Source organism: Tetrao urogallus (assembly GCF_951394365.1).
Source record: "Tetrao urogallus genome assembly, chromosome: 17".
Classification (NCBI taxonomy): Eukaryota; Metazoa; Chordata; class Aves; order Galliformes; family Phasianidae; genus Tetrao; species Tetrao urogallus.
Genome location: NC_136830.1, coordinates 6,618,222 through 6,640,439, shown reverse-complemented (window position 1 = coordinate 6,640,439; position 22,218 = coordinate 6,618,222). Strand labels below are relative to the sequence as shown.

Sequence of the window (22,218 nt, the reverse complement as noted above, 5' to 3'; positions counted from 1 at the left end):
ACCTTTCATCCATGCCAGGACTAAGATTGGATGGTTGTGTTGCAGGGCTGGTGAGCTCTTAAGGACTTGGAAGGCATCAGTCAGTAGGAACTTCTACTAGAATGGAGCTGAGCTGAAAACTAGTCCAGTTAAGGAGAACATGTTTGCTTGACGTTCTAATCTAAACTTACTTGTTGATGTTGTTCTGCTGTCACACACACAGAGGCCAACACAACTCAATGGCTGGATCAGCACCAAGTTCACATCCAAAAGGGTTGATCTGGTACCACGTTCATCTTTCTTCTCATGTTGCCAAATGACTATTGCCTTGAACAAAGATCACACGCAGGCTCTGGAGGCATTTGCACCTCTAACACTTTTCTGATGTAACTGTTGCTAACTTATTGTTATGAGCTGGGGGGGGGGGAAAAAAGGAGCAAAAAGGTTATTAATGAGAAATCCATAGCAGACAACTGCTGTGTCTAGGGCTTAAAACAAAGCCCTTACCCAGGAAGGAACCGGTACTACTGAATGATGAAGCTGATCACTGGCTAGAAGCTTTTAGGAATTATGCCTATTTTTAGGACTTGTTTTAAAAAAGATTAGATTTGCCTTTTTTATAGTACTGTGCATTGTGCTTCTGTCCATTTTTGTGCTAGGCAGTATTACTATTTGTAAATTTATTTATATTTATTGTTATGAAGAGAAACTATGTAAACTGAGCACTGTTCAAATTCTTTTAAATGCTGCAGTAACCTGTTTTACATCAACTAAGTTATTCACCTTCAAAAACACCACTCCAGTCACTGTTACACTACATTTCTCTTAAATAAGCACTTTCAGTACTGTGAAACTCACTGTTTGTTTTCTTTTCTTAAATTCAGAGACCAAATATCCTAACTGTACCATTCCAATTCGCCTTCCCATTCTGATTAGCCCAAGTAAAATTGTTCCTAATTTAGATTTTCAGGTTTACATATTCCACTTTATACTTGGTGTCACACGATGCAAAGAAAAGAAATTGTATGAAACATCCAACAGCTAAAAAAAAAAAGCAACAACCCTGAAAACGACGTTGAAATTTAGCCTTTAGTCCACTTATAGCTCTGTGACCATGCGGTCGTATTCGTGTCTCACGTGTTGTCTGTTCCATTCAGGGCTCTGGCAGTCCCAGTCCTCGTACCTGCAGTGCATGCAGTGGGGCTGCTCACAGCACGCAGCCTCTCCAGCCTCCATCCAGGCACAAAGCACCACTGCAGCACCCAGCTGTGCCACCGCAGGGCAGCCAGATGCTGAAGCAGCCCCACCAAGCCAGCGCAGGTACCTTGTGCTGAAAGACACTGCTGGGAGAGTCAGGGGCTGGAAAATGTGCATACCTGTACCTTTCTAAGTGCGTGCATCCACGTCAGCCTCTTCCAGAAGACCGTGGTTGTCCAGGTCGTAATTTATTGTCCAAGAACGAATGTGATTACTGATCATTTGCTGTGTCATCTATGCTGTTTTCATCTTTTAAAAAATAAATATTTCTTAGCACGAAACCTGCCTCATTCTAGATGTGCTGCACTGTAATTACTGTGGTGGCAAGCAAGCTGTGCTGCAGCTCAGCGTGGTCACTTATTGCTGCAAATCTCAGTACCTAAATACATGGTGAGGGATGCTATGGACCACAGCTATTCCCTTTTCTTGTGCTGCATGCCGCACAGCAGCAGTCACTATTCCCTTCCTTCTCAGGTCCTGGGTTTATACAGTGACAAAACAAAAGAGCTCAGGAACAGTTTCAGGAACAGAACAAGGAAAAGTTTCCCTTGAGGACAGTGCTCATTTTATTGGTGTTGGTCTGGGTGAATGTTTCCATCACCTCCTGCACAGTGAGCAGCAGCACTCCAGGATCCCTGACAGTGCACTGACTCCTTCCATACCAGAAAGCATCTCCTTGTGTCTTTCTCATCCTCACTATGAGGTTGAGGAGACCTCCTCCCTGCAGTCCCCAGCATAGACACAACCAAGAAATTGCCAACAAAACCCCATCACATCAGTCCCAGTGCTGCCCTCAAAGCAGCTGTCCCCCCTTGCACTGTCACTGTGCTCCCTGCTCAGAGCCAAAGCTAAGCCCAGTGTGATGCTCCTGCAACGGAGTGACAGTCAGCTGATATCCCCACTGATAGCCCTACTGCAGCCAGTCCCAGAACAGCTTGATGTCTTTTCTGGCTGCCAGCTTTTGGTGGTCGTGTCTGCAGACTGCTCCCCAGCGCAGGGAAGGATGGGGACAAATGGCTCCTTGCAGTTCCTGAGTTTGTTTTAAAGCATCAGTTTGAGGCTGATCCTTCCTCAGCAGTATTTGTATTTCCTTGTGCCAGTGCATGGTCAGTCCCAACACAGTCATACGGAGACCTCTCCCATCGTCCAGCTCCAGCCAGCCTTGTGCAACATCTGGCACTGGTGCTTGTTTAAATGATTAAGGCATGGGCTTGCAACTAAAACACAGTAAAAGATGTTTAATTCTTCTAAAAATCAGCCTCTGCACCAGGTCCAGACTCCAGCTTTGGCTTGGAGCAAGTTTATCTCTGCCAAACCCAGCACCAGACGGAGAGAGCATCTTCATATCTTAAGGTACAGACATTGGCATCCTTTATTTAGGCACAAAGTGAGAGCCCAAGGTTTCAGCTGGCGGGCTGAGGAACCAGTGCTCCTCCTGCTGGCTCAGGACGGGTTCTCACCGTCCACCGTCGACAGGAGATGAGCGACCTGAGCCTTCTGTGCACCAGTGATGTGCTGAGCCATCTGGATGATGCAGTCCATGGCCACCTCGGGGTTGGCTTGGACCAGGCTGTGAGGCAGACAGAAGAGCGTGGCTGCCTGGGAGCCCACCACCCGGTGTCCCCAGCACAGGGGACGGCAGTGCCCTCGCACACAGCTCCTGCAGCCACTCACCTCCGGATGCGCTTGAGCACGTAGTCCCGTTTCAGGTACTTGATGTTCTCCCGGATGGCTGACTTCCTGCCATCATCCTCCTTCATGTGTTTCTGCAGCCATTCCACCACCACCTGGTTGTTGTCCCAGAGGTATCCCTGGGGAGAGCAGCACCATGAATTGGGGGGGGGGGGGTCCCATTGCTCACATGCTCTGATCCTCCCCTTTCTGCTACATCCTCAGGCTTTTCCTCCCATGGCACAGTGGATAATGGCATTGTCCTCCTCATCCTGCACATACGACATAGCATGTTGTTCCCAACCCATGTAGCAGCCATAGAGAGAGGGCTTGGTTTGGAAATCGGAACCCATGAAAGCCTCATAGACTACAGAAAATGCAAAAGATTTAGGTAAAACCAAGGCCCCCACATACTTTCTCAGCTCCTTCTGTCTCCATAAACCAGCGCCGCAGCATGGACTGGATGTGGATGTGGCTCAGCTTGCTGTTGGCTTTCAGGATCTCCAGCTTCACCACCTCTTCCAGCAGCAGCCGTCGCAGCCGCCAGTAGAGGAATGAGCGAGCATTCTTCCATTCCAGGATGTCCTGCAGAAACAGGCAGAGCCCACCTTAAGCCTTCGCAGAGGAAGATGTATTGGGGGTGTACTCTCCCCTTCATGCTGCTTCTGCAAAATCCCTGCAGCAGCCTCTTCCCCAGCCTCCGTGCTCACTGTGATGACGCCTTTCTCCTGCATGCGGCCAGGGGTGTCGTGCAGGTCAGCAAAGTGCACGGCCACCTGGTAATACATGGGCAGCAGGAGCTCCTCCCGGGCCTTGAGCTGCTTCTCCAGCTCCTTGCGCTGCCCCTCAGACAGTTCAGGTGTCCCTGCAGGACATTACCAGCTGTTGTTTCCCAGCAAGGGCCCTGCTTGGTGCTCCCATCCTAGCCACCCCAAGGCCCATGCGCTGAAGATCCTTTCCCCTTACCCAGCTGCTCCACAAGCTTGGCATAAACCTTATCGATCCTTCTCATGGTCTTCACCAGATCTTTCTTCCTGAACTTGATCTCCACTGTTCCTCCAGGCTCCAGAATGCCGCCCCTGGGAAGAAAGTATGGTAAAGCAAGGACCGATTTACAGGGGAAAATAAATCCTGGGAAAAGAGGTCACTGCTGATAGGAAAGCATTTCAATTCAGGCAACTTTATCCCCTAAGAATTTGGGACAGAAAACTCGACAGGGTTTTGTTTCCAGATTGGGACTCTTGTCTGTCCTCCCTTCCAGCTTGCTCTGATGCATGTTAACTTGCACTGGAGAAAACCAGAGGCTGACCTGCTCTCCTTGTCAGCGTAGAGCTCCACATACAGGGGGTTGATGGTGGGGTCCATGACCACCCAGGATCCTCCCCGCAGCTCGGCGTGCGGTGGGATGTACACGAGGACAGGCTGCTTAAAATCCCGCAGGCTATCGACGATGAAGGCACCAAACTTCAGCATTTGGTCATACATATCTGGGAGACAAAGGGACTCAGTGGCCGGACACCCCGAGTGCTGCAGGAGGGCTGGTGGCACAGCACAGCAACCTGGGCACCCTGGATACCTTTCATGCCGCTGGAAAAGCCCCTCCAGTTGGCAAAGATCATCAGTGGGAGGTGCTCACGGTTGAAATCCCGAATGGCCTGGGCTGTTTTGAAAGCAGAATCTGGAAACCAGACCTGTCCTGCCTGCTGGATTATCTGGAACAGACAGTGAGCAGCAGTGCTGAGTCTGGGGTCAGAGCCTCCAGGCACAGCAGTCAGCGGCACACAGTGCACGAGAGCTGGAAGGAGACAAAATGAGAGCACCCTGATCTTACTGCTTTCAAGGGGAGTCAAAACATGCCAAAAGGCCGTGCTAAGCTTTATCCTCACTTGTTCTCCCAGCCTCAGTGCTCTTCCTCTGCCTCATGACAGCACTGAGATCTCACCTTCGCCTCCGAGTCAGGGTTGGCAGGGTCTGCAGGTATTGTCACCTCCACAGTGCGGGTCTCGACAGCAATGACGCCCACAGGGAGACCTCCCAGCCTGCAGAAAGCAGGGCAGCCTCAGTAGCAGCCAATTCCCCTCCATGCTACACCCAGAGAAGTCAACCCCACTGGTCACCATCCCAAAAGCGGTGCCATGGGCAAAGATGACTTGCACTGTGCTCACGGCATCCGTGCATCAGGGGTTGGGAAGCATCCCCTGCTCACAGCTGTACCTCGCTCTGCCAACCACGACCGTCTGAGCCCACGGCTTCATGATCTCCAGAAAGCTTCCCTGGTCAAAGAAACCACTCTGCCACGTCCCCTTGAGAGCTGCAGAGCACAGAGCGAAGAGGAAAGGCACAACCACGTGCATCTAAGGGCTCCTTGCGCATCAGTGTGCGGCAAAAAGCACGTTCTGCACAAGGATGGAAGAGTTTGCAGCCATAGGTTGCATTTGGGCACACTGCTGCAGGGGCTTTGGGTTGCTCTCACTCACTTGGATGGGGTCTCCCTGCCAGCATCCACCTGGGGTCGTAAGGGACTTTGGAAGGGACAAAATCGATTTCTCTTTCGATGGGGTCACTTATGGCAATGACAGGCACTGGGCTCCGGTTATCCTGTAAGGGGAAGCCCCAAAGGGCAGCTTACCAGCCAAGTACCCCCATAACACCCCACGCCACCATCCTGCAGCACCCTCCTACCTTGGGCATGTAGGAGAGCCACTGCAGGATGGTGTAGACTCCTTCAAAGTCATCTGGGACAGTGATGTGGGAAATACCATTGTTGTACATGACCTGCACACCTCCCAGCTGGTTATTGGATGTGTAAACTTCACGCCCCAACACCTGGGCAGAGAAACACAGATAAGTCTCTGCTAAGCACAGGCACTGCCTCTCCAGATCATTTTTTATCCGCCTTTGTCTGGGTGCATTCCCTCTGTTTTGAGGCTGAATTTCCATCTCTGTCTAGCAGGCTGATGTTAAATTCTATTTTAGACACCTGAAGGTTTCAAATCAGCTCAAGGCCGCAGAGCTGTGCCCAGAGATGGGTCCTGCTCCTGGCATCACAGCTGAACTGTCCCTGCAACCCAACACTGACCCCTAAAGCAACACCAAACACCGGCAGGGTGGCATTTCCTTAACAAACACATTCCATGAGGATCCATGGGGGTGTTCCACCTCTTCCCACAGGATAGGGAAGGGGTAAAGAGACAGCACTGGATGAGGATACGGGCCGCAGGCACGGTACCTTATTGAGAGCTGTGACCCCAGTCAGGATGATGTGGGAGTTCTCCACCTGGATGACACGCTGCCCCAGCCTCACCAGGTACGCACCGATCCCAATGGCACGACAAGTCACCTGGGCACACACAAAAGCACATGCAGGGTTGCTGGGATTGTGGGCTGCAGCAGTGATCCTTTCCAGCTCTATTGGGAAAGGGCACAGGTCGTACCATGCTGATGGTCACTATTTCATCATAAGCACGACTGGACTCTCCAGCAATGGTGCCAGCAGCTCGCAGGTTTTCCACTCCAAAACCATTATCCTTCCCAATGATGTCCAAGAGGACGTACCTGCAGGAAGGCAGGGCTGCAGTGGTGTGGGTAGGACAGGGCAAAACTCACTTCCATGGTGGGGCCAGCAGGACAGCGAGCCAGGATGTGGGGAGACATAGGGCAGGGCTTACCTGGACTCACCCCCCTCCTCCACATGCTCACAGTGCACAGAGTTCATGGCACTGATCCTCGTGTAGTCCTGGGGAGTCAGGTACAGGTACTTGAACCCCTGAAAACATACAGAAGGAGAACGAGCTGCACACTCAAACGGGACATGGCCAGCTCTCCAAACACAACCTCACAGCAGATCAGGAGCAGGGCTGGTCAGAGCAGCCATGCCTATACATGTACTTTTATCACCACCCCACCGTGGAAAGTGGAGGGAACCATCCACTGGCACTGGGGATTCTCATTCTCTAGCACTGATCCCACAAGATTTATCTCTCCTTTTTAGCTCCGGTCCTTCCCCCATTGAGTGCTCTGTTGCTTTCTCTGATAACCAAAGGAAAGGTGCCCACACACCTTGTAGGGGTCCTCAGGGTCCACCCAGGCCACCTGGAACATGTGCTTTATTTCATCAGCAAAGCCGATACGCGCACCGCTGTTGGCAGCAATGTAGACACGAGGGATGCCTTCAGCCCGTGCCAGCTCCGAGGCTCTCAGGAACACCATGTCCTCCTCCGGCCCAAAGGAACCAATCATGTGTGTGATGTCATTGCAGATGAGCACGATGTCCCGACCCTTCGGGTACTCAGGGGTCTTCAGCTTCATTTTGAATGCAACCATCCCCACCTGCCCCAAAATGGTACAACGTCACGAGGCTGGCACCTCCCAGAGCTGGAGACTGCACAACTGACAGACAAAGCTGGTTGAGGAGTTTTCAATCCCTTGGGCTTGAAACAAAGCTTGGATCAGGAAGCCACCAGCAGATCCCACCTGTGGCAGCACAGCTTCCCTGCACCCCGCTCCCAAACCCTTCCCTGCTACCTCATTCCCTCCAGGGAGCCTGTTCATCTGCACCAGCTGTCCTTGCGAGTCCAGCACCAGCTCTGTGTATGTCAGGACATCTTTAGGGTGCAGCTCTGAGGAGCCCCACAGCTTGAAGAGAGCCTGCAGAGACACCGTGCATGGGACAGGCTGGAAGAACGGGGCACAAAGCCTGCTGCTGGGACTTGATGTGAGGAGAACTTGGTGTCTGAACTCTGCACAGAGCCTTATAGTTCACATCCTTTATGAGTACAGCTATGGCAATTTGCAAGAGCTAGGAAGCAGTTTTGAAATGCTTTGTATAATTGAAAAAGCAGGTAGTTTGGGCTCTTTTCTTTTTCTCCTTTGCCAGCTCAAAAGGGGAAAGAGGGATAGAAGTGGAAATTTGGGAATTTGGAGTCTCATTCAGCTCAGCCAGACGCACCTGCCTGATCATCTCCGGGAAGTCATACACATAGGTGGTGCCCAAGGACTGTGCCTGGAAGCGCTTGGCCTGGAGCAGGTCCTTGGTGACATAGGGGGTATTGATGAGCATGCCATGCTGTGCCCCTTGTTTGTCCCCATAGGACTGGAACATGATCTGCAGAGGAGGGCAGAGCGTTGGCTGCCTCCCTGCGGACATGGGAGCAGCTCAGAGAGGTCGTGGAGGGGCTCCCACTTTCTGCAGTACTCACATTGCCGGTGCTGGGGTCCCTCACTTCCTTGTAGAGGCTGATGTCCAGGTAGTAGCCAGACTCGTTGGTCAGGAAGAGGCGGATGGGGATGGCCGTGGCGGTGGGCGTCAGGCGGATGTTGATCTTCACCTCTGCCTGCAGGACCCGCAGCTTCCAGAGGCGGCTGCCATAGCGCATCACCATGGCCCTGACCGACTCCTCGATCTGAGTGCGGGACAGCACAGGGGTTGCTCTGCAGCCCCAGGAACACCATGCACGCGATGCCAAGATTGAAGCAGCCTATTGCACCTCCACCAAATAACCACGTCAGGTTTGCTTTGGGGGATCCCCTTCTCTCTCCTCCTCCCTGCTTACCAGGGGCCAGTGCTGTCATTCAGCCTCTCCACTGGGAAGAGGGAAAGCCACTCCTCTACAGCCCCCTTGGCAGACACAGTCACCACTTTCTCACCATGTGCTGCACGAGGGCAGAGCCCACCACTCTCCCTTGTGTCCTCCAGCAAATCGCTGCTTACAAAGACCATGCAACAAGTCTTGAGTCACTGCTAAGTGTGAAAGCTCAGCATCTCAGCAAAAAGCCCATCTCAGCAAAGAGCGAACAAGCCCACAAACGTGGAATTAAACTGCAGGAGCTTCTGGGACTTGCCAAATCAATCCCCTGTCCAAGACTGAGCGTACACTAGACAGGACCAGGTCCAATAGACAGCATGGAGGGTGGCATAGGGGATGAGGCAGCCTCCATCCCACCACTCTGATACACAGCGAAGCAGGACACCCAGAAATGTACCTTGGAAGGGTCCATGACAACGGTGGGGACAAAGTTGAGGAAGATGTGGTTGCAGTCGGTGCGAACACTGGTGTTGTTGAAGGCCACCTCCAGCTCATCCATCGCCTCCAGGAGCAAGCGCTCACCCTCGTTCTGCAGGTACTCAAAGGAGGCCTCCTGCAGTGCATGAAGAGGTTACAAGATCTCCTTGAGGACAGGTAGGCAGCAGTGAAGGGCGGCCTCGCAGCTCCCAGCCTTGCCTTGGTGATGAGGTCTGAGTGCCGCACAATGGCGCGGATGAAGAAGCGATAGTCGGTGGCCTCGGTGCCCGCCTGCACTTTGGCTGCCCCCAGGTAGAGGTGCATCTTGTGGTTGGCACAGGGGATGGCTGTCAGGTCGAAGTTGCGCATGCGGCTCAGTTCCAGCTGGAAGGCCAGCGCCGGCTCCAGGTGCCGGTAGATGCGGTCCTCTGCAAACTGGTGCAGTGTGGGGTGAGGGAGCCGTACAAACAGACCTCGCTCCATCCCGGCTGGGGGACAGCTTTACCTCATCCCTGGCTCTGAATGTGAAAAACTTTGGGAATTCTCTCTAGGGAAAAAAAGGGGAAAGACAAGATGATGTGAATAAAGCTGGAATGCAGTGGCTTTTTCTGTCCTGTAGTGGAGTCACCTGACATAAAAAGCAATGTAAGTCTTCCACCCACAATGGGGGAAAGTGCTAGAAGTAATGGATGCCCTTAAGGGCAATTAAGAGGTATGGAGGGACCACACAGGAACCACACGTAACTGGAGATGTTAGCAGCATGAAGGATAACACCAGAGATAAATCACTCATTGAATGCTCTGTTCATCAATTCCCATCTCTCCCTCCCAGTGCCAGGAACATCTATCTCTCTGCTTTTAGTACAGAGTATTTCCAGAAATCACTACAGGCTTTAGGGAGACAGAGGCCCCATCCCTGGAAGCATCCAAGGTCAGGGGACGGGGCTCTGAGCACTGATGGAGCTGTGGGTGTCCCTGTGCACTGCAGGCAGTGGGACCAGACGGTCTTCAAGAGTCCCTTCTGACTCAAACCATTGTATGATTCTGTGAGAAGCATAATGTACCTAACGCCACGCTGTCAGCATTCAGTCTGCACTGACCTGCTGGGCAATGAGAAACGTGATTCTTCGGAGACCACAGTCAACAAGGATGTTTTTCTGCACGGAAGCAGATGAGAAGGTCAGAGCATGGCCAGCCCAACAGGGAGGCAGGGAATGTGCCATGAAACGCACCTTGGACTGGGCAAAAGCTCTGAAGATAGGCACCAGCTTCTCATCCTCGGCATGGTCCGCCCGGCGGAGCGCAATGTTAAGGATGTGGATTGGTTCCTCATGCGTGTTCTGGCAACGAGAGCCTTGCTCAGCCCTTTTGCCCCAGCACAGCCGTGCTGCCACCATCCCTGCACCATCCAGAGTGGGAGAGCAGCACTTCTGTGCCCACCTTGGCATCCTCCTCCCCATAGATGGTGGTTCGTGCCTCGCTGAAGAGGGAGCTCTCCAAAGGTGGGTCAGCAAAGCAAGAGATCACTTCATCAAAGTTCCTGCCCAAACAGTGGGGTGAGAAACCAGCGCTTCATCCCACAACCCATGGGGACAGCATCACAGCCAGGAGTGTCCCTGCATTCCCACCTTGTGAAGTCCTCAAATTTGTTGAAGGCCACCATGGCTCCCATCCGTTGGCTCAGGGGTGAAAAGCCACTGTCCATGAAGAGCTCAGTGCTGTGCCGAGCCAGGTCGGGGTTGGAGATGCTGATGGGGACAGACATCCTGCGTGGGGCAGAGAGGTGGCTGTCAGCCACCATAGATCCTGTGTGAGACCACAACCCAGAGAGGGCTCATCCAGCACCTCCCTCCCAGGGTTCCCAGGCACTGAGGAAGCAAATCCAGAAAATTTGCAGAAGAGATCCTCATAGGGGGAGTGGGCAGAAAGGTGAGGATGCCGTACCTGTTTGGGTGAGAGAAGGGCAGCATGAACTGGAACTCTACCAGGCAAGTGCCATCTGAGAGCTGCCTGTGCTGCAGGCTGTTCAGCTCATAGGCAATGTACCCACGTCGCACGTACACCTGGGAAGGAGGTGATGGGGTGTAGATGTGGGTACCACTGAATCTGCACACACCTGCACCCCTGGGGGCTCACTGCCCTGTGTGCCCCCAGCCCTCACCTCCAGTGCTGCCATGCGCACAACCTGGTTGTCGTGGTAGAAGAAGAAAGGAAGCACGTCAAAGATGGTGGTTTCTGAGAGGATCAGTTTCTAGGAGGAGAAGGCAACGTTTAGGGCAAAGACGGAACAGAACCTCTCCTTACCCAGCTACAGGGAAGGAGAAGGAACATCCCAGTGGCATCTATCAATAAAGGCTGCACAGGAATCAACACCTATGTGCTGGGATGCTCAGCCCACCATAGGGACACTGCCAGATTCAGGCACGGACCCACACATCAGCGGTGCAGGAAGCAGGAAACTGGAACCAGCAGCAACGGGGCACATCCCAACTTTGCTTTGCACAGGGGCTGACGCTGCAGCAAGGCTTTAATGCATTTTTTTTTGCTATTTTTCAAGCTTAACCCATTTGCAGACCAAACCTCAAAGCTAACCAAAGCAAAATTTTCATTGTGAGGAAAAGTGAGGTTCCCAACCTTCAGGTTTTCAGGGCAGAACTCATGTCCATACATGTCAATAGCAGAGAGGAATATGGACTCCACCTGGTTGTGCCGCAGCTCATAGGAGGGCAAGTGAGAGGCAATGAGAACCTGCAAGAAGAAAGGTGACCAGGAGCACTGGGATGGGGTTAGGAGATGGGAACAGGGGTAAGACAGCACGGTGCTTGCTGACCTGCCGGGCTCTCAGTGCCACTTTGGAGTGTTCTGTCTTACTGAGCTGTGTCAGCTCATGCAGGATGGCTGCCAGCTCATCTGTCAGCGTGGGTTCGCGGCCGCACAGCTGGTCCTGCAATGCACCACCTCAAGGTTTGACTCAGCTCCTTACTGCCCCATGTAAACAGCAGGGGCGAGATCCCATGTGGGGAACAAGGATGAAACACAGCAAAATTCTGCTTTCCGAGCCCAGTGCAACAAAGCAACGCTAAGCAAGGGACAAGATGACCCCTCACCAAGCAACTGCATGGCCAAAAAGGAATGGATGCTTGAATGCAACCCCCCAAACCTGGGTTTACATTGAGTAGAGAAATACCAGCTTATTAAGCTTCTGCCTGCTTTTGAGGGAAAAGCACGGGGCTGTGATGGCTTCAGGCAGCTGAGCACTGTGGCAGCCATGTCCCATTCACAGTGATGAGGCTTATGGGCTTTTCCCTGTCTCAGGCTTTTGCTGCCACACTTACAATTAACATGGTCACCAGCAGGTTCTTCTTTGCCACCTGGGCATGGGAGAAGATGCTCTCCAGCACCGGGGTCATGTCAGGTTTGTACTGCTCCCGCAGGCTGATGACACACTTGTCGTAGTGAGCTATGGGCAAAGCGTTGTGAGCCTTGTAGCTCCCCTAGGAGCCCTATAGCCCCTGCCCATGGTCCCAAGCCCTCACCTTGCTGGAACTGTGTCTCCACTTGCAGGTAGCGTCTCAGCAGGTCCAGCACCACCGCCTTCATGTAGCCACGGATGCCGCTACGGTACCTGGGCAGCAAAGAGCCCAGCATGCTGCAAAGGGGTGGCGATGGGCTGGGGGCAAGGAGGGCACGAGGCTCACCTCTGTACCAGCTGCACCACGCTCTGCGTGTTCATGAAGAAGACCTCCCGCTCAGCCTTCCTTTGCAGTGTGGCTGCGTGGGTATCCAGCACATTGGCGATCTGAAAGGAGAGGGCGCAGGGTCTAGCACCGCTCAGGGACAGTGCTGCAGTGCACAGTGGCTTTCAAGTTTGGTTTTTCACTTTCCCCTAAGCAAAATATGCAATATGACCCATCGCTCTTTTACATCTTTATATCATCTCCCAGCAGGACAAATGCAGGCTGAAGCTCCTGGCTAGCTCTAGCTAGAGGGGAGGCAAAGGCAAGCTGCTCACCTGCTGGCTGGGGAAGCGGCAGAGTACAGAGGTGATGTTGCTGGCGTACTGAGCCATCACTTTGCGGATTGACTTCTCCACTGAGAGAGGGATTCTTCCTGAAATGCTCGTCATGATTTCCTGCAGCTCCAGGAGGGGCAGGGAAGGGTCCCGCAGAGTCTTCATCAGCTGTGCCACCCATTCCTTCACCTGCAAGGAGCAGAAGTGGTGAAGCCCAGCAGCCCCAGTGCCATATATCTTGCAGGGCATGTGGGTTGCCAGGAGCAGAGGATGCTCCTTGCCCTGGGCACCCACCTTGGTGCTGAAGTAGGGCTCGGGCAGGCAGTACCCATTCATGACATTGGTGAGGTTGTCAAGCACGTTGCGCAGAACCTGGTGCTGCCTCTCACCAGTAATGGAGAGGGTCTGTTGTGCTGGGAGCCCCCCTGTGAATGGCTGTGCCTGGAGAGAGCAAACAGGGTATTTGTACTAGATTGCCCCCAGAATTGTGTGGGGCCCCCAGAAATTGCAGCTGCCCCAATAGAAAGCTGCATCACCCCTCCAGCATCTGTTTGTTTGAAGGAAGGACCTAATGGTCAGCTTCACGTTTCTGCCAGTATCTCATCACGAGAAAGATGCAGAAAAACTGTAAGTGTGAATTTATGGAAGCACGCACAGGCTGCTTATGTAGTGCCACACTGGGGAGCAGCCACCTGAGCTCCAGCACAGCCACCCGGGGATGCAGCATGGGCATGCAGTGCTGTTCCAGGACAACAGCACATCCCCACCTGTGCCCCAAAGAGTGGCTGCTCAGCTCCATGCCTCAACCACCGCCCCCTGCTGTCCTTCAGACTCACAGACTGCACTTTGGTAGGGTCATCCAGCTGGAGCTGTGCAATGACACAGCCTGCCTCTAGCAGCGCACCTGGCCGCTTGACATAGTGCACCCTGCCTGCCTCCTCCACCGTCAGCGTCATGATGATCTTCATCACCTGCACCAGGATGGGCAAAGCTGTCACCCACTGCTGCTTTGATCTTGAGCCACGTGGCAGAGCTGCAGGAATGCACTCACCTCAATCTCTGCAAAAACGCTCCCCTCGGCAACGTGGCCACCATCATCCACCGTGTACTGCAGCAGCTTTCCTGCAGATGGGGAGCGCAGCACCGTTGGGTCCTTCTGCTTTTCAAAGTCACACGTTTTGTTGCCAATCGTGATCCGGTACCTTCAGAAAAGGGGAATGTCTCACCACAGCCCCGAGGCTGCTGGGACCTGGCGCCCAGGGAGGAGCTACCTGTCGATCTCCTCCTTCATGTAGGTGGTGTAGCTGTTGCCATCATAAGAGAGCAGCAACCCGCCGTCGGTCAGCCGGTGCACATCTATCTCGATGTGAGTGTGGTTCATGATGATGACATACGTTGTCAAGGACTGCCGGGCAACCTGCGGGCAGCAGCCAGAGACACCATTTTTTAGGATGTTTCCCCATGAAGTTAACTTACTGGTGATCCTTAAGGTCCCTTGCAAGCCAAGGAGATAAAGATCTCCTTATAGAATGGTAAACGTTGGAGAAGCCCTCTAAGATCACCAAGTCCAATTCCAGCCCATCACCACCACGCCCACTGACCACGTCCTTCAGTGCCACATCCACCCTTTTCTTCATCATATTATCATACTTCTTGATCATGTTAAGATCAGGGCAATGGGATGTATGCAAACGCCTGCCTTTTTAAAACGAGGCTATCAACTTCATTTCCTATGCTGCATATTTTTAAACGACAACCTTGTATTCATCGTGTATTTATACTCCTTCCATCAGCAGAACACATGTTCCCATGCTGGGGAGCAGCCAGCATTGCTGGGAGGAGCACAGCACGGCCCCTACCTGGAGAACATATTTCATGCCCTCGTAGATGAGCTCCACGTCGACAATGTTCAGCAAGGAGGCTGCTGGCAGCACCTGGCCCCTAAAACACATCAGTGAGGTCAGGCACCACCAGGGTTTCATTTCTCGCCTGTGCAAAGCGGCAGGCAGCCAAATGGGCCATGTGTCAGCAGTGCTGCTGGTGTCAGGTCACATGGGGAAGGTGACCAGAGGGGACAGGCATCTGTTTGTACACAGCCCACGCGTGCACCTCTTACAGAGCAGGGCAGAGACCGGCAAAACACACTCAGATAAATGCCTGTGGGAGCCCCAGGCGTCCTTGTCGAGGAATAACCTTGATGTTCAAGTGCAAATCAGGAGCAAGCTGCACTCAGTTGAGCTGCTTTCCCTGAAATGCCACTTTCACAACTACGTGAAACATTGCGCTTCTCTACAGATAAAGCAACGCGGAGAAGGCAGAGCCCTGAAGGCTCATCAAGTCCTGAGGCACTGCTGCACTGAGACACCACCTCCAAATTTGCAAAGCAAAAGAGGGAAAGAGGATGGCCAAGGCAGAGAAGAACACAGGTCTCTGTGCTTGCAGGAGCCACGCCAGCTTCCAGTAGCAGAACATGCTCTCCCTGTGTCCCCTGCACCCGCAGACATCAGGTCCCACCACCCAACACGGGCAGCTCCCACCCTGCACCTCTCCAGCGAGTGCAGGAAGTCAGTCATGCACGTCCTGAAGGCAGCATCTGCGACGTTCAGAGCACCACAGACAACACCCAGCATCGTGTCTGGCTTCTCTGCCTGGAGGGGTGACGATAAAGGACTTGGTATCTTCCCACAGAAGGTGACCCAGAGGTGGTAGGGGCCCATCTCCCCCACCTGCACTTTCTCAGCGATCAGATGGTCCAGCCAGCCGGTGTCGATCTCATTGCTCTGGAAGCTCTCTGTCTCCAAAAGTTTTATCAGATATTCCACTGTGGTGCGGAAATCCCCACGGATGGAGAGCTCTTTCAAGGCCACCACCATGTTCCTTTCAGGGAGATAAAACCTCCGTTAATGACCGAGCAGGGCACTGCGGCACCCTTCCCCTGCTTTCAGAGTTGTCCCCAAACACTTCAGACACCAGGAGCTGCACCTGGTTTCCACCCTCCACAAAGAACAGGCTGTAGAGACTGTTTAAGTGTCTCCATGGCCCATCAGCATATCAAAAGGCTGTTACGCAGCAGCCAAAAGCTGCAGGATGAAGACACAGAGATGGGACCGGTGAACACCTCACCCTGAATGCTACAGCATCCAGATAAAATATCCCTGCAGGGTAGGAAAGGGACAACCCCGTGCACTTAAATACCCAAGACAATTCCATTTCTTGTTGCTTAATTACTGCTCAACAGCAGCAAGAACTGCCCATCTTCAAGGCACCATAACATCATTGCGGTTTGAAAACTTTGGCTTTCATCAGACAGCTTCCACAACGCCAACAAGCCGATCAGCACAGCAGCGCTATCACCTGAGAGAAGAGCCAGCTTTTCTGGCTTATGCATCTACTAGGAATCTTTCCCCTTCCAGCCCCAGCTGCCACACTCACGAGATGGCCTCCTCTCTGTTCTCTCCCCATGAGAAGCAGTGTCCAAACTGGGAATCAGCAAATTCGTGCAGCCCCCCAGCAGCTGCCACGCTGAAGTACCCCCAGACATTCTTGCTGCTGCGGAAATTCAATTCCTGCACTGTCCCTGAACTGGGCTTGAAACCCTAAACAAAGAGCAGAAAGCACTGAGAAAGAAGTCTTGGACCCCATGCACGTGTAAATAAGAGGAAGGAGGAACCCCTCTGTGTTTTATGAAGGTTTCACTGACCCCATGGGCTGAGTTCCCATCAGTGCTGTCCCACTGATGAGGACAACAGGTCCCCCTGTCCCCACAGCTCACCTCCTCAGGGTTCTCACTGGTGATGCGAGCGGCGATGACGTGGCCTCTGGGCACGGGGGGGCTGGCAGGGTTGTTGAAGCAGATGGGAGTATCGCCCCATGGGCTCTCCCCATACAGCAGTCGGATGTCTTTTATCCTGTGTAAGGGGATGCCCATGGCAATCTGCACAAAGAACAAGGAAGAGAACTTGAGAACTAGTGCAAGGCTTTAGCATCACACATACAGCTTTTGGAACTAGAGGACGAGCAGCTAAGCTGCAAACAGCTCCTCCAGGCAGAGAGCCAGAGGCAAAGGGGAGACACTGCATTGCTTCTGCCTGCACCCTCCATGCTGCATTCAGGTACCTGGAGCTGGGCAGCAGGGAGGTTCACATCTGCGATCATCTCTGTGCAAGGGTGCTCGACCTGCAGGCGTGGGTTCAGCTCGAGGAAGTGGAAGCTCCCATCTTCACTGTAGAGGTACTCAACAGTGCCTGCGCTCACGTAGCCCACCATCTGTGCCAGGCGTACGGCGCACTGCAGGACCATGAAACCACAGCACTGAGAAACAACCGCTGCAGAGCCAGGGCTGTGCCAGGCAACGGGGCAGTAATGTCCTTGCATGGAGCAAGGACACAAAGAGGACCAACAGTTGTCTTCGGGAAGGACGGGGAAGAAGAATGCTGCCCCAATGTGCTCACAAGTCCAAGCTTGCACGTATCATGGAATCCCTCCCTTCCTTAGGAGTCACAGGTGCCTCAAACCACAATAAATCCAGCAAAGATCATTTTCTCATTAAATTCCACGCCACCTGAAGACCAGGGTCACCCACCTTCTCCATCACCTCGATGACAGCAGGAGCTGCAATGGTGACGGGTGCCTCCTCGATGATCTTCTGGTGCCGGCGCTGGATGGAGCAGTCACGGCCGAAGAGGGAGATGGCATTGCCATACTCATCAGCCAGCACCTGCACCTCCAGGTGCCGCGCATGCTGGGCCAGCTTCATCAGGAAGATGGGGGACCCAGGTGCCTCTGCCTGCACCTGTGGAGGGGAGAGGTTCACACTTTGGCTCTGTGCTCTGAAATTTACCCCAAGTCCCACAGAAAGCCCAGCAGGGAAGCACAGGATGCATGGGGTAGGAGCAAAACCCTAGTGTGTCCCAGCCTGTCTGAGGGGATGGGATTGGAACAGAACAGGTGCTCTGGGCACCTACCTGTCGGAAACAGGTCCCAAACTGTTCTGCTGCCTCCACTTTGCGGATGCCTTTGCCCCCACCTCCTTCTGCTGCCTTGATCATCAGCGGGTACCCGATCTTCTTGGCCACCTGAGGGGGACAAGGATCGGTGTGGCCATAGTGCTCTGGAGCCCACCTGGATCACCCAGAGCTGCACCAGCACAGGGGAACAGATTGCTACCAAAACACCCTTATATCGCTGTTGTATGGGCTGGGAGCCCAAAAGGGCTGGAGCTTGTAGTCTCCAAAGAGAAATAATGGCATGCAAGAAAAAACTGGCTGCTCATGCACTCAGCTTTACCTCCAGGCCTTCTTCCACATCCTTCACGCAGCCCTGTCTGTATGTCTCGACGGGAATGCTGATCATCTGCTGATCCTTCTGGTCCTCCTCAGACCACTGGGCCACCAGACCTGCAGGCATAGTTGGGCTGTAGTCACCACAGAGGCAGTAGGGCCACCCTGGGGACAGCATGCTGAGGACCCCATGTGGTATATATCACTTCTTGTGTGTCTGTGCACCCCTGCCCAAACCAACAGCTGCTCAGCTGCCATGAGATCCCCAGTATCTGCAGCCCGCTTGGGCTAGGGGCCCCATGTCAGTGTTTTCTTTGGGGAAAGGGAGGCAAAGAGGGAGAAATCACTACAGAGAGGGTGTATGGAGCTGCAGTGAAGGTCTTACCACTCCCACTCCATGGCAGCGTTGGTATCTGGACTGTCTGAGCCACGATGGTAGAGGCAACTTTATCCCCCAGTGCCCACATGGCATCGCTGGGGGGCCCTGTGGACAGGGAAGGAAGGGATGAGCAGGGCCAGCCTGGAAGCTGGGATAGCTCCAGGAAAATGGCCTGGGGACTGCCACACTGCAGGACACACGAAATGGGCAGATGCACACATGGAACTGGTGTCACTGGGGATCAAGAATACACACTCCCACTATCCCAGAGTCCACATCTCCCTACAAACAAGGCAAAAGCAGCAAGACCTTACCTAGGAAAGCTATCCCATTTTTCTGCAGCAGTTCTGGCAGCTTGGGGTTTTCCGAGGCATGTCCCCAGCCAGCCCATACCGCCTGGCACAAGAGAAAGAGCAGCACGAGCAGTTATCTCCTGCCCCAGCATCCTCCCTTAGGCCTTGGCATCATGCCTGGTTCCTCTGTGCAGGGTAGGAGTATCACTCCATCTTGGAGCACCCCTTGTGCCATCCCTGCTTCCCAACAATTAATTACAGTCTGTGAAAGCCCCGCTGGCACAGGAGGGAGGCATTGAGGCACCAGTATGATTCTAAATCACACTGACAGCAAAGCTTCGTGCTTTTCCCTCTTTTCTGGGCCAGAAGGGTCAAGGGAAACATCCCTGCCAATTTCTACAACATTTTCTTCAGCTTTGCTCTCCTCATAGAACTGGTCATCCCCTAAGTCATAAGGGTAAGCCCAGCAAAGAGATGAGAGACCAATTATAAGCTGTTACCTGGACTGGGATCCGTTTGGAAATGTCCACAATCAGCTCCACGTTGGCATAGTTGTTGTTGTTGGTCCCTCCAGGGACAGGCACGTAATGATCTGCCATTCTGATATACTCTGAAAGACAGCACACAGCAGTGGGGGTCTCCTCACAAATCTGGGGAGCGGGAAATCATTTATTCCTGGATCTGGTTACATATAAGGGGAGCCTACACTGGGCTGATCAGTCCTGGGATCGGCTTTAAGGAATTACCTGCGTTAGCCTTGAGATCTTCAGGGGTGACCATGACCACAAACCGAATGGCACGCTCATTTCGGAACATCTCGTAGGCCCAGCGGCGGATGGAGCGCATGCATTTGACAGCAGCGATGCCATTGTTGGCAATCAGGACCTGCAGGGCCAGGGGCATCGCTAGAGCAAGCGTGGGAGCACAGGAGCTGAACACGGCAACGCAGGGCCTCCGAGGGAGGGTGAAGCAGAGGGGATGGCAGCTTCAGATGGAGGCAGCTCAAGGAGGCACCCCAAGAAGCAAGCAGGCAAGGCAGACACCTTCTCAATGACGCGCGTCCCCCCGAAGCGGGCGATGAACTCAGCAGGCGAGGCCACGGTGAAGTCCCGCTGCAGGTCCATCTTGCGGTGCTCGCGGCTGCGCTTCGCCAGGTGCAGCCCAGACATGCTAGGCCTGCGGGGGGGGGGTGAAACAATTGGGGAAGCAATTGGGGATGAAGAGAGCATTTTGTCATTTAAACCCTGGGAAAAGCACAGGGGATCCCTAAGGACGTAAAGCAGCAATTTGGATCTTTTGTTATTATTTCATGGCTGGGCTACAAATAAGCAAAGGCAAAAAGACAGTCTACCCCTCCTCTCCCCCTGTGACCTATTTTTGCACTATCAACACATGGCATGCTTATTTCAAGGGGAAATATGCTCACAGCCCCCTGGGAGCTCAAGAAATGCTCCATTCTCTCCATCAATTCAAGATATTTTATGAGTAGCCACAATTTTACACAGTTTACCAGCATTGTCCCAAGCCCCGCTGCAAAGCCAACGCATCCAAACCATCCTGCAAACTGCACCAACCACCTCTGCCCTGCAGCTTGGGCACCACCAGAAGAGTTCCTCCTGTGTTCTGGTGCAGATGGAAACCAGAGGTGCCTGACATCTCCCAGACTCCCAGCTCAACGAGAAGATACCGTTTGGCTGTGCTGAGCTACGGGGCTGTCAGTTTTCATCATCCTGCAAAGGTCTTTTATTTTTAACAGTGGTGAGAGCAGAGCAGGCAGGAGGAGCTGTGCAGCAGCGCTTTGTTTCCAGTTATTTATAATTGTCATCAGCTGCGCTTGCATGGGAAGCTGCTGAGTGCTGCCAGCAGGCAGCACCTCCTGTCCCCTTACACAAACTGCACAGAGCATTGCTGCTGCAGGCTTACGTCATCCTGTAGGCTCTAGCTCAAACATGCAGAGGCTTAAGAAGCCAAGAGGCGTCTTGCAAAACTCAGTATTGACAATATAGGAGAAAGCTCTCTCATTTCTACATCTTCTGGCCAAGGGACAAAATAAAAAAGGTTGAGTTTGTAGCTCAGCAAGCACAGGTGCAAGTCAGTGCCTCAGGGCAGAGCTCACTGTGGTACTACTCACAGAGCAAAACTCACTGCTTTTCATTGACTTACACACAGAAAAACCCACCAAAGAACTACATTGTTCCCCTCTACAAAAGCAAAGTGCTCAGTGCAGCTGAGCCAGACCTGGAGGGTGCACAGCAACATGTGCTCGTGCAAAAGTATGTGCACACGTAAGTGCATGGATAAGTGCACGTGTAGGCACAAAAAAACTCAGATAAACTTGCAGATTTCCATCCCACAAAATGTATCCAGAGATGCTCCTGCACAGAACAGTGAGTTGGAGGGATGGAGACTGTGTGGCAGCACCTGCTGCTGCCTGTCCTGTGGGCTCAGCACTGTGACCACCACCAATCTCACCTCCTTGGGCCGAGAAGCCCCCATGTGCCGATGCCCCCCCAACAGCATTGCGTTATACCTTATGCCAACAGTGAATTCCTGCAGAGCAGCCATGGTGGGGGGCTCAGCACCTGTCCCCCCTGCACTGGCCAAGCTGCTGCGGCGGCTGCCCACCCTGAAAGCTGCAGCTATCACCTCATCATCAGAGGAGTTGTCATCAAAGGAGCCCAGCACAAACTTGGCCAGGGTGGGCCTGCGGAGAGCAGTGGGGTTGTACACCACAATCTGCTCCTGCTCCCCCACAGCAGGTTGCTGTGGGGGGCTGGGGACCGGGGGGTTTGGGGATGCCGCCAGCTCTGGGGTGGGAGGTGGAGCTGGGCTCTGCTCAGGAGTCTCGTCCTCATTCTTGGCGTTCAAGGTGGACATCTTGGTCAGGATGAGCAGCGCAAACATCATCAGGAGAGCAGAGGCCAGCAACATTCACCACCCTGAGGAGAAAATGGAGATGCTCCATGAGTTTTGCTGCACCACAGGCTAAGCTGAACCCTCAGGGGCTCCTTTAGGCTCAGCTCTGAGCTCTAACTCATCACCAGCCCCCAGCAGACAGGAAACTTTTGTTTCCCCCAGTGCTCCCTACAGCACCCAGCTCAGTCCCCCAGCATTCCCACACCCCAGCCCACCCTCCTCCATTTCGCCCCTGTGCCCCCCCAGCACTCCCCAAAGCCCCCAACCCACCTTCCCCTGTTCTGTTAACACGTCAAGCAGTTTTTACCTCCGTTAGAAAAACACCTCATGGCAAAAACGTGGGCTAAAATGGGCACCCGGACACGAGGAAGGGGGTGGGGGAGGAGGGGGCAACAGCCATCAGGCCAGCAGCCCCACAGTGCCCTGAGGT

At 53.4% G+C, this 22,218-nt stretch overlaps 1 protein-coding gene across 2 annotated transcripts; it reads right to left on the bottom strand.

Moving 5' to 3' along the window:
- Positions 1 to 2,623: 2,623 nt before the first annotated feature.
- Positions 2,624 to 21,803, bottom strand: ACACB (acetyl-CoA carboxylase beta; the record flags this gene model as incomplete). 2 transcript variants are annotated; one of them, XM_079544025.1, is made up of 52 exons in its annotated part: positions 2,624 to 2,806; positions 2,911 to 3,047; positions 3,322 to 3,492; positions 3,618 to 3,772; positions 3,874 to 3,986; positions 4,217 to 4,394; positions 4,484 to 4,619; positions 4,850 to 4,946; positions 5,122 to 5,218; positions 5,385 to 5,505; positions 5,590 to 5,733; positions 6,137 to 6,247; positions 6,342 to 6,462; positions 6,576 to 6,673; positions 6,967 to 7,236; positions 7,432 to 7,554; positions 7,856 to 8,011; positions 8,106 to 8,309; positions 8,890 to 9,045; positions 9,129 to 9,344; positions 9,415 to 9,456; positions 10,010 to 10,066; positions 10,142 to 10,249; positions 10,350 to 10,449; positions 10,538 to 10,696; positions 10,854 to 10,972; positions 11,071 to 11,160; positions 11,544 to 11,657; positions 11,740 to 11,853; positions 12,245 to 12,369; positions 12,446 to 12,534; positions 12,608 to 12,708; positions 12,922 to 13,110; positions 13,216 to 13,362; positions 13,758 to 13,892; positions 13,973 to 14,123; positions 14,193 to 14,338; positions 14,781 to 14,862; positions 15,466 to 15,569; positions 15,648 to 15,798; positions 16,354 to 16,517; positions 16,694 to 16,855; positions 17,038 to 17,208; positions 17,504 to 17,713; positions 17,886 to 17,996; positions 18,208 to 18,317; positions 18,586 to 18,684; positions 18,894 to 18,975; positions 19,373 to 19,482; positions 19,619 to 19,757; positions 19,916 to 20,048; positions 21,403 to 21,803. In XM_079544025.1, 52 exons carry the CDS (start codon positions 21,801 to 21,803, stop codon positions 2,680 to 2,682), a joined length of 7,146 nt encoding a protein of 2,381 aa, XP_079400151.1. In that variant the 3' UTR covers positions 2,624 to 2,679. The 2 variants fall into 2 exon arrangements, with proteins under 2 accessions (XP_079400151.1, XP_079400152.1); XM_079544026.1 differs by having other exon boundaries at positions 10,538 to 10,675; positions 21,403 to 21,452.
- Positions 21,804 to 22,218: the final 415 nt, after the last annotated feature.